Source organism: Bos mutus, chromosome 7, assembly GCF_027580195.1.
Source record: "Bos mutus isolate GX-2022 chromosome 7, NWIPB_WYAK_1.1, whole genome shotgun sequence".
NCBI lineage: Eukaryota > Metazoa > Chordata > Mammalia > Artiodactyla > Bovidae > Bos > Bos mutus.
In genome coordinates this window covers 5,144,753-5,156,846 of record NC_091623.1, presented here as the reverse complement: position 1 = coordinate 5,156,846, position 12,094 = coordinate 5,144,753, and the positions used below count along the sequence as shown (strand labels likewise).

The 12,094-nt window shown below is 38.1% G+C and overlaps 1 protein-coding gene across 3 annotated transcripts in view; it reads right to left on the bottom strand.

Annotated features, from left to right (window-relative positions):
- Positions 1-737: 737 nt before the first annotated feature.
- The window catches only part of GABRG2 (gamma-aminobutyric acid type A receptor subunit gamma2), a 134,584-nt gene continuing 123,227 nt past the window's right edge, over positions 738-12,094 (bottom strand). For 2 of the 3 annotated variants that reach the window (XM_005910603.3, XM_070374769.1), the window contains exons 7-10: positions 10,815-10,967; positions 4,597-4,802; positions 2,589-2,612; positions 738-1,180 (exon numbers count right to left, since the gene is read on the bottom strand). In XM_005910603.3, coding sequence (XP_005910665.1) covers positions 905-1,180; positions 2,589-2,612; positions 4,597-4,802; positions 10,815-10,967 — 659 coding nt within the window. In that variant the 3' untranslated portion in view covers positions 738-904. The remainder of the gene's footprint in view (positions 1,181-2,588; positions 2,613-4,596; positions 4,803-10,814; positions 10,968-12,094) is intronic. The other variant, XM_005910604.3, reaches the window with a different exon arrangement.

The following is a 12,094-nucleotide window of genomic DNA, read 5'->3' as shown; positions in this document are numbered from 1 at the left end:
CCTATATCCTAAAAAGAAGAAAAAGTAGCAAGCACATACATTTATTTACTTTATACTCTATGAAATTGGGCATATTTCGAGGTGGCAAATGTCAATTATCCAGTCTGTATTTACTTAGTGTTGTAATACGTCTTACAAGGAAAAAAAAAAAAAAAAAAACAAGATGTTTGAATCTTCATGCGTGAGGGAGAAGATTCCTCTCTCCTGTTCCAAACCCAAACCCATATAATTACATTCATGATTCATTTAGAGCCCAAAGACACAGAATAAAAGACAATATGATGTTAACGTCAGTCCACTTGTTTCAGCTCTAGAGATGCATGCATTAAACTTGAAGCATTCTATGTTACTGAAATATTTACATCATTGTACATGTGATGTGGAGGAAGTTTCCTTCATATCTTGGAAGGGAGATATAATAGATTTCTAGTCTAGGTTCCTATATTTAAAGCAGGTTGTGATTTTTCTCAAATTAGGGAGATATCCTTTGGGAATCAAATTTACCACAACTTGATCCCAGAACAGAGGGTACACTTTTGGGTCTTTTGCATCTAATTGTATTTTGAATTCAGGAAGGACAACACCATTGTAAATAATATTGGCTTTCACAATTGCAATTGTTGTAGCTGAAAGAAAAGCTTGTTTTGTTTCAATGTTCTTGCTCTAATTTCACTTTGCCTTGCAGGTTTTGAGACACAGCAAACATTACACTTCAAATTACACTTAGCATAGGAGAGTTGGGTGCAAACAATATGACATGAATACAATTTACCAGGCTGGAACACGGAAACAAATTCAAAGTATGGTAAACTACACAGGGGATTATGTAAGTAGACTTAGAAAGGACATCTTCTCTTCATGAGATTTAGTGAGTAAGACCCACATCAGTAACACCCATACCTCTTCACAGGTAAAGGTAGGAGACCCAATAAACCAGATTGAACAAGCAGAAAGCAGTGGGGAAGAAGATCCGCGCATAGGAGTCCATCTTGGCAATACGGATGTGTATCCTCCCGTGTCTCCAAGCCCCTGTTCGGCAATCTTCAAAACAGCAGAAAAAACTGGCACAGTCCTTGCCATCCAGACACTCATACCCGTATTCTTCATCTCTCTCTTGAAGGTGTGTGGCATTGTTCATTTGAATGGTTGCTGATCGTGGGCGGATGTCAATTGTAGGGGCCTGAGATGGAGTAGGGAAGGAGCGGGATAAGAGTTAGTTTTACCTGATAAATCCCAGACCATGTCTCCACAATGTCCCCAGTGTGCGAATGATGAATCTGAAAATGAGTACTCAGGGAATTGCTATGACATCATGATCTACAATGGTGAAATTGAACTTAGAAGGATAGCAGTTGCAGATTTCAAATTTTGAGCTTAAGCAGTGCAGCTGAAAATAATACCACCAAGCTAATAAGCTATAGCAAGAAGATTGAACACCAAAAGAACTCAAAGTTTGAAGATTTAAATCAAACAACTACATGGAATCTTATTCTAGTAACTATTAGATGTGAGGTTGGTTACATGAAGGCATTTAATGGTGTTGCATGTGAGTAGGATAGAGAAATAAAAATGAGTCAATTGTGAAATCAAATTTTGTGTACATGCTTATCTATATAGGCAAATAGTAAATCCCGTTACACTGAGCAAATGTGTTAAACGCTTTTAACAGAAAATGTTAAGCTGTGTATAAATACAGAAGCTTCCTGAGTTTATACCACAATGGTAGGGTTTATACTTTAAAGTAATATAGTACTTTGCCTAACATCACCCTTTAGAAGCTTCAGAATGTCAGCAATATTAAACTACATGTGAGTGAAATTTTTTAAATGTTACTAGCTGTCAAACTCTCTTGAGGATTTGAGAAGAAACTAGTACCAATTAATTAAATGTTAATCTAATCTTTGCTGCTGCACCAATTATAAAATTGCTAGAAAATTCAATTTATTTAATGTTAATTTGGTAAGTTAGTTTTAGGAATGATATATATACGAACTCTATTGTCTCTGAATCAGCTATCAGAAAGTTCAGCTGAGAATAGAAATCTCATTGAATATTGTATGATAGAGCCAAAAGGCCCCTGGATAACCCTGGAAGGAAGGGATGGGTGTTTTAATCTAAAGCATTTCAAAGACAGTATCATTTTTATAGAGCCAAAAGGTAGAGTTCAGGCCAATGGAAATTTTTATATGTACTTATTGAAAAACAATCCTTTTTTGAATTAGGACTTACAGAGTTAAATTTTAGAACATAAATGGAACTTGGTAGGTACAACCAGTGAAACTGGATTCCATTTTTATCTGCAAAGAGAGGGTAAGTCTTGGCTTTGATGTTTAATGAGGCCCACTTCACTAATAACATCTCATAGAGCTTAGAGATTTTTAGTCTCATGTTAGGTCAAAACCTCTGAATTAATGTAGGGTTGCTGAATCAACTCTAAAACTCTAAAGAACTTTCTCCATCTTAAATGTGTTATCTCTAGTAGAATGCTTAAATGTCTATTCATAAAAAATAAATAAAACACCATGTAAGCATTAATAGTTAGATCCAGCAGTTGCATGCAGTGAATTTCCATTCCAAAAACATTATACCTTGAAGGAAAACATCCGAAGAAGCTTTGGGTTTGTAGACAGAAAAGAGAATCGCATTTTTTTAATTAAAAGAAGGGAAAAAAGGAAAAAAAAAGAGAGACAAAATAAGATAAATTAAAAATACATTTTGAAAACATAGCAAGTGAAATGAACTGAAATTATAAACACAGAAGGACAGTTCTGAGCTTAGAATAAAGTATATGCCTAATTTGGAAAATGAAATTTTGGTGATTCCTAGGGAAATCTTTGATAAATTAATCTATAATGATCTAACTACAAAATTCAGTGCTGCCCACTTGTAAGGAAGCTTTGTTGCCTATTTTCCCTGTATAGAAATGCTGGTTTTATTTTCTGATTATCATTAAGGAGGCCTTAACTAGGAGAGTCTTGACATAATGAACCCAAGAACATATTAAATGGGAAAGTGAAATTTTAGCTTCTCAGTCACAGCTTGGACTCTAGCTCATTCTGATAAATCATCTAATTGGCTTAAAAGGGAAATGTGCACAGAGTTCTTGGGTAATTTCACTTTTGCAGTTTCTTCAATTCTCTTTCTCCTCTGTCACCTTTTCTTTCTGCCATCCTCAGGACCAGGACCCTGGTCTAAGGAATCCAAGTGTTTCTGTCTCTGCAGCAAAATCCACTCTGCAATAGGAAGGGCCAAGGGGTTTGTCCACTGTCAGTCCTCACTGCCTTATTACTACTGGCAGGGAATTTGAGGGGAAAATGAAATGGCAAGTGAAGAAAGGGGGGAAAATAAAAAACAACACGACAAGGAAAATAAACTAAGGATAGAAAAGATGCAAAGGTAAAGAGAGGCCATACAGAAAAAGAAGGGGCTGCAGAAAGTGCGGTGATCGGGAAATTGAAGATAAGCATTTCTTTTACATTAATCATCAAGAACAATGATGCATCTTTCTTTACCTGTTATAATGTTTCACAGTCAAATAAACGTGTGCCATTTGTCAAATTTCACCTGGGTTTCTGAAGATGCATCAGGATTCAGGCTAGAATCAGCTAGAATCAGTGGTTATAATTCAGCTCCCCAAAGTCCATGGGTCAGAAAGCTAGCCACTGTCATGGCCCTCACCAGGAAAGGCTATAAATTCAGGAGGGTGGGTAAGTTCCTTTGCCCCATTTTTGGAAAGAAATGCACCTTCACTTTCATCGGGCCTCCTGTGAACCAAACACTGGATTTAAGTGGGCAAATGCGTAGCTACGTGCTCTTTTCAGCATCCATAATACAAAACAATTATGTTAGGCTTTTATAAATGTGATTCTTCAACTCTGTTTAAAGTTTGGTGGCAAGGTAAAGTGTTCTTACCTGTTTCCAAATCACTGAACTCAATCCAGGTTGGTAACTATATAAATCATCAACATCAGCCATCATCATCATTTTAATGCCAGGTACTATTTAATGTCTTTTATATCCATTACACTTATTTCTCACAGCAGCCTCATAAGATATATATAAAATAATACTCATTTATATACGAGAACATGATAACACAGGGAGGCTAAAAATATATATTTTGAGTATAAAACCAACAGAAGTCCTCTGGCAATGCACACACACACACACACACACTAAATGATTTGCAAAAAAAAGTATGGTGATCCCTGAAACTTTAAGAACCTCACGGCTTCCTATTGGAAAGCAGTGGATGAAGGACTTAAAACATCAGTAATTTTAAAACATTATAGTTAAGAGTCAGACAGCTGAAAATCAGGGAAACCTAAAATGACAGCTACTAAAAGATGAATGCAGTTTCCAGTCATGGTTATTCTCCCAGTGAAATGAAGAGAGCTACAGTCTGCCTCAGTGAATCAGGTCTCTCCCGATTAACTAATGACCATAATGAATCCTGGGAGCCTGGCCAAACTCACACATGCTATCCTCACCTTGGGGCCCAAAGTATGGATAGCCCACAATAGGCCAAACCAAAACAAAGCCAGGTGATCTCTTGGTGTAAAAATGTCAAAGGGCCCAATGAGAAATGATACATACAGGGTTTTTCTTCTTTTTGTCTTTGTCCTTGCTTGGTTTCCGGTTGCTGACAAAATAATGCAGAGTGCCATACTCCACCAAAGCAGAGAAGACAAAGATGAAGCAAACAGATACAAAGAGATCCATCGCTGTGACGTAGGAGACCTTGGGGAGAGACTTCCGGGCAATGGTGCTGAGGGTAGTCATTGTCAGGACAGTGGTGATTCCTGGAGGAAGGCAGGATAAAACAGACCCTGTGACCACATCAGCACATTGGATAACTGCCTCCCTGGTGAGACTAAATGTGTTTTGTGACTTCTGAGGAGTGGCCTCAGTTCTGGGAAAGGAGGCTTGACTGGAATTCATTCACATTGTTCACAGATATGTATCGCCTGCCTACCATGTGTCATCTCCCGTATGTGCTGAGAAATGTGCTAAGAATGTGCTGACTTAGTGCTGAGAAATAAAATAGACAAGGTCTCTGCCCATATGTCCCTTATGTATGCCCATATGTATTTCAGTGAGAGACACCACCATGAATCAAGAAAGCAGAGAGAAGTATAATGACAGATTATGGAATGCACCGTGCAGAGGACAGGGGCAGTGAGAACTTAGGTGGAAGGCCTGTTTGAGGAGGTGATATTTAAGGTGAAGCTTAAAAAATTAGAAAAAACCAACCTTCTGGCTATCAACGCTAAAGTAGCAAGGAGTTGGACACAACTGAGTGACGGGACAGAACTGGCTAAATTAATTAAAGGGAGGTTCTGAGGAAGGGAAACCTTATCTGGTTTTGAATTTTTAGAATACCTGGGATGGGCGGCCAAGTCACAGTGATGCTAGGTAAATAGAAGTTACCTAGTTAAGTTATGCAGAGCCTGCCCAGGAGTTTGCATTTTATTCAAAGTGTAAGGAGAAGCCCTTTAAAGGTATTAAATAGAGGAGGTACTTTGTGTGTGACTGACAGGTTCTGATGTATAAATTCTTTAGAGACGATTATATGATGAAAACAGGCATCTCAGAAATGATATAACTAATATTTACTGAAAATGTCCTTGTGCCAGGCACTATGATAAGTATTTCATGTGCATTCTCTCTTTGAATCTTTACAGCAGATATTTTCATTTTGATTTTATAGTTGAGGGAAAGGAAGCCAAAAGGCAAGCTCTGTGTCAGATAGTAAAGTAGCAGAAAGATTTGAGCACAGAAGTTAAATGGCTGATTTCAAAACCCTTCTTTTTCCCATTGTACAACAGTGCCCAAGAAAACTAGTTCTCCCCAATAATTGTTTAACAACAAAGTGAAGACAAACTCTATGTATTTCCAGCTGTGCTATTTATAACAAGGCAACGTGGATTCAGTACTTGAATAGGTTCTAGCTCATTATAGTAACTCAATTCACTTCAGTATTCTAGGTTTCAGTTTCTGCATCTGTTTGACTATCTTTTTGAAGACCCATCCATTTCTTATCATGCTATGATTTTAATTCAACATTTCTTATCATGACTGGATGCAACTTTTCTGTACTCCAAAAATGGTCTTCCCAAGCTTTTATCGTCTATAGCCTTGCGACTTAACATTTTTGTTGGAGGCAGGAGAGAGGGACGTTTCCGTTGTCTAATGCTGTGTGTTAATTCTCACTATTACTAGGACCAAGATACTTCTAGGAGAGAGTCAATGCCCCTGCCTCAAAGAGCAGTGCTGGGAAACTCAGAAGGAATCAGACACGAGAAACTTGAGGAGCAGGGGAAGGAAGCCACAGAGATTAAGAACAGTATCACCATACAGGAAAAGAGAAATAGGATTTTCTTCTCTCTTTACAACATGGGTACAAAATGCTCCAAAGATGGTTAAGGGGAGCCAGCCACTCTTGAAGAAAGGTTAAGCCAAGAAGGACATTGACCTTTCTCTTCCTAATTGCTCAGGTTTTTTTTCAGAGCCATTTTTGAAGAGTTTGGGTATGTTTCTAAGAACACTTAGCTTAGTATCAGGTTTGTATGATACATTGTGTGTTATGAAATTCTAGAGAAGGGGAAGATCAGTGTTGGTTAAAAGAACTACACAGACAGAAGTGCCTTTAATAGAGGCCCTCCACAAGGAAACTTAGTCATAAAGACTGAGGCCTCTCTCGCATTCCATCATTAGCGATTATGGAGTAATCCATCTCTCTGTCTAGTCTACATACTTTGTGACGACAGATAAAACATGGCTCTTGATGTCCACTGTAACCCCACAGTGAGTATAGAGCTAGGACTCAATATCTGTTGAATAAATAAAACGATTGAAGAATAGTGTATACATGAAAGATCAAAGAGACTCAACCTACATATGAAAATAGGAATCCATATTGATGATTTGGGAGGATCATTTTAGTTGTACATAACAGTAGCTAACATTTAAGAATCTCTTCATTTGACCAGGTACTATGTCAAGCATATGTATAATAATCCCAGAAAACCCTCAAAATGAGGTAATAAGCACTGTTATCCTTCTTCTTGCAAGTGAAAAAAAAAAAAAAACAGCACAGAAAGAATAAACCAGTAAGAGAGATAACCTACAAGCCTAGCAAGTCTGACTTTAAATGCAATGTTCTAAACCACATTGTTGTATTTCCTCTCTATAAATAGGTCCATAATGTGCAGGATGAAGTGCCACATTCTTAGGAGCTATTAGGGATTTAGCTATCCCAAATCCCTAATTTGGGATATGATGTGGATCTGTGAATCTTCCATGTTGTCATGATGGAAACATAAGCATGGTCTAGCTTCTCAAGTACAAACTGGGGATGGTAGTGACTTCATAAGGCGCTCATGAAGATTAAATTAAATCACGAACATAGAGTGACAATTCCTAGTAAAGTCTCAATAAATATAAGGTGTTATTATCATTTACTTTAGAGACGAAAGATCTGCTTCTCAAAGTAAAAAAGCTTCACTTAGGTTGTCTATGTATTAATTCACATAGAAGTTCTTGATTATACCTAATCACAGCTGATATTTTTGTGGGATAATTTCAAAAATTAATTAGCACTTTCTTCACTTCATTCAGGCCTCAAAGCAAAAATGACCTATGAGAAGTGAAAATTTCAGTATGCATAGCAGATATCATGCATAAATTCACTTAAGAAAATTTGGTATGTCTGATATTATTAGGCTACATGGACATTCATCACAGGAATGTAAAGAAGAATCTCGAAAAGTTCCTTCAAGATATTTTCAGGTCTGCTTGGAGCCACAGAGAACAGTGAAGAACAGGACTCTAACTGACTTACCAACCAACAACAAGATAGCTTAATGTGTTTCATTTGTTCCATGGGGTTTTTCAGTCCAGTTTTGCTAAGCAAAGAAACTAGACTTCTCTTACTTGAGATGGATGAAAAATATCTATAAGCTTTTTTCAGTTCCTTCAGTCTTGGCATGAAGTAAGCTCTTTAGGCATGTTGCTTACCTCATAACTTGGGTGAAAAATGCCAAGAGGTATTTTCCTTGTTTAATCCATCATCCTTATACCATGATTAAACCTCCCCAGCTACCACCTGTGTACTAAACTCTACTCAAGTGTTATAACCTTCAAAATGACCTCAAATGTTGTGATCTGCACTTAGAAAGCAGTCACTCTCTTAGCCACATGGATATATTTATCTCACTCCTCAAACAACGTGGCTCTCTGCTTTGTGGCAGTAAACTTTTAGGTTCACAGGCATTCACTGTCATCTGGTTCAACTCTTGATTGTAAACATTGGAAAAGGTAATTGGACCCAATAATCTAGGTCAGTGTTCCTAAACCTAAACCTGATCACGCCTTAGAATCACCTGAGGAATTTTTTATTTTTTTATCCTAAATTCCACCCCCCACCCCCACCCCACCCTGTGCTCTCAAGAAATTAAATAAGCATATCCTGGGGTTGGACAAAGGCAGTTGTACTCTTGAAAGCCCTCTACTGATTTAAATACACAGTTGGACTTAATAAGCAGTGATAGAGACCTGAGACTGCAAAGCTAAAGTTGAGAAATTGGCTCAGCTCACCATCCCACCTCCCACAAGTGGCCTTCAACAGGGCCCCACACCCAGAGCCAATCTAGTTCTCATCAGCCAAGGCACACATCTGCTATCTGCTGGCAGTGGCCTTGTGCGTGCCATTTAACCTCATGGTACCTCTGGTTCCTTAGCTCTAAAAATGTGATACTAACCTTTGTTTTCATTACAACTTCTGCATGCAGTTATTCTAAAAAGTAGGAAAAGCAGGAGGACCACACTGAGGATGACTGGCTTACGGTAAATGATCTATGAGCAAGAGGAGCGCCTACCTGCTATTTGTTCTGTCCCTCCTTCCTCAGCCTACTCTCCTTCCTTTCTTCTCCCACTAGGGTCTCTTGCCGGTGAGCACTCATTGATCAAGTGGTGGAAATGAGCTAGTACTAAAGCCTTAAGAGGGTTTTTTAACCAGCAGGAATCTAGACTTCAAGAGAAGAGATTGATTTGAAACCTTTCCCTAAAGATATTTTTGGGATTGGTGGACTGGAACGCATCAGTGTGCTTGTTCCATCCACTCATATGTGCATATATTACTTGAGTAATCATAGAGGTACCTGCCGTGGACCAGGCACTGTGCTGGGAGTGAAGAAGACATTGATTGATACCCTGATGTGACAGACACAGAAAGCGAGTAAGGAATGTGGTACATTCTACTCACGATGACAAGTAATCGTCCTAAAAAGTAGCAACATATTTTGGGTCTGTCTTAGCATGTAGCATTAGACAAGATATTATAATTGTTAAATACAGCCTGTAACATAAAGTACCGCCTATAACAGAAGAAATCAAAATAACCTTATTTTGAAACAGATGGGAGACTAAATTTGGTTTGGAGAAGAATAAATATGCAAATGATGTCCTTTTTTCCCAGTAATCATTGCTGCTCTCAGTTTTAATAACCTGGTACAGATCACTTTGTTAGAAAATGACTGTAATTGCTCGTATTTCTGAGGCCCTACTGTGTTTTGTGCTCTTTGCATGGAGTGCCTGATTTAACCTGATACAAACCCCAACAGTTAGGTACAGGAAATGATATTCCACACGTGAATGCCGTTTGTAGTAAAATGTGGTTTGTAGAGACTAAAGGACGTATCTAAGGCCATACCGTGTATGAGGGTTGAAATCCATTTGTTGGACTTCAAAATCCAAGCTCTTAACTATTACATGATACTGCCTCTAGCCAAAGAGTGAACAGGAATTGTGGTTCTAGTTGTCACACAGATGACTAAAGAGGATAGCAGCCTTATAATTCATTTTTCAATAGCTTTAGTTAAATCTTTAGGAAATATTATGTAGTGTGAGAATTCTATTCATGGACCTAGCCTCCAGTGTTCCTGTGAGTCTGTGGCTTTGTAATAATCTTTGAGTCCTCTTCCTTATGTGAGGAAAATGATGTGAAACTCCAAGACAGGTATCACCAGACAAGAGATTAAGCAAACTCCAAATAATCCTTCATAGGTAATCATATTTTCTCAAAATAATCTTTCCAACAGCTCTTCTGTATAGAGCCAGTTATGTATATGTATATCTTCAAATGTCATCATCATAATTATGCATGTTGAAATTAATCAGTAGCCAGTGGTATGCTAGTACAAGTGTAATAATTGATTCCCTAGGAAAAAGGTGCCCCTGATTTTTTGTGTTTATCTGTTTCCATGGTGTTAATATTTGTACCTGGGTTGATTTCAAGCTACCAAACTGGCATCACTGAAAACAATATTGGAAAAGGATAACCACAACCAACTCTTATGGGTATACAACTGCCCAGAGACCAAAACAAACAAACAAAAAATTTCCTGAAAAGAAGTTTTTAAAAAATTTTTTATCCCCAGTTACTTTATTTAAAAGATTACCTGGATAAAATCCAGGTCTAGTTGGGAAGATCCCTTGGAGAAGGGAATAGCAACCCACTCCAGTATTCTTGCCTGGAGAAACCCATGAACAGAGGAGCCTGGCAGGTTACAGTCCATGGGGTCACAAAGAGTTGGACATCACTGAGCAACAAACACTTTCAAAGCAAGGAGAGAATTTAGCAAAACACAACTAAGAAGCTTTAAACACTGTTTTAATATGCTAGTTTTAAATAAATGGCATTTCTATGTTATTACTAACTGAATTAAAAGCAAATCAACTTAGAAGGGGGAATAAAGATTAGTGTTGTTCAGTACTTACCTTGGGACAGTACAACACAAGAAACTGTCTCTCACCTAAAGAAGTTCTGGCTGGAACAGCATCCTTATTGATCCAGAAAGACACCCAAGATAGGACAACAATGAGTGTACAGGGGATGTAGGTCTGGATGGTGAAGTAGCCCATTCTTCTGCTCAGGTCAAAATAGACAGTCATGACCACATAATCCCCTGGAACAGAGCAAGGGTGGACCATGAAAACTCTTCACAAAACTGGAAAGCGTCTCAGATAAGCATGCATATCACTCTTAGCTGCACTTGAAAGTTTTAATCCACCTGCATTAAGAACAAAAAACAACAAAAAGCAAAACCCAGCCTGTATTCACTGCTATATTTTAAATGGATAACCAACACGGTCCTACTGTAAAGCACTGGAACTTTGCTCAGTCTTCTGTGGCAGCCTGGAAGGGAGGGAGGTTTGGGGAAGAATAGATGCATGCATCTATGTGACTGAGTCCCTTCCCTGTTCACCTGAAACTATCACAGCATTGTTAATCGGCTGTACCCCAGTACAAAATAAAACGTTATAGAAAATACCCAACCGTACTGAATTCTGATCCTTTAAGAAGCAATGTGACTGCTAGATGAAAGGAAATACCTTTGAGCATATTGCTCATATTTTCTTCTTTCGGGCGATCTTTTACTTTGCCGTCTCTGCTGACTTAATGCACACAATGTAGTTTTACATTTGGTGCAGAAGTAGGGGAATCTTTGTTTCTACCCTGTGCCTCTCTTGCCTGCAATGAATTCTAAGATTTGTTACAATTTCTTCTTTATCTCAGGACCTTTCTCCATTACAAACCAGAGAATTACCTTTGTGCTTGACACTAACAGACGACTATTTACTCAGTTTATAACCAAATTCCTGTGCTGAGACATTTTCTCATGTTTCCATTGAATCAAGTGGTTTTCCTTTATAACAGTTGCTTCAGTTTGTAACTTCTTGTCCATCCCTGTGGTTGTTTTTGTAACATCTGTCTCATTGTTAACTTGTATCTGCATGAGTCCACAGACTGTGCTTACCCCAGCCCTTCCCTACCCCTATCACTACACTTAGCATCCCACTGGATTCCAAACAGCCACTCAGCAACATTTGTGAGTAAATGATTAAATGAACAATCTATTTATACATTTAACTATAGAGAAAGAAACAAAAAGTCAGGAAGTTGTATTTTGGGACATTTTGGTTATAAAGAAATGTATATAAATATTCCAGAGAGTAGAGTAATTAAGGAATCCAAGAATAACCATACAGCTATGCATGAGAACAATGTAATGTGACACAGTCCCAAGTCTCT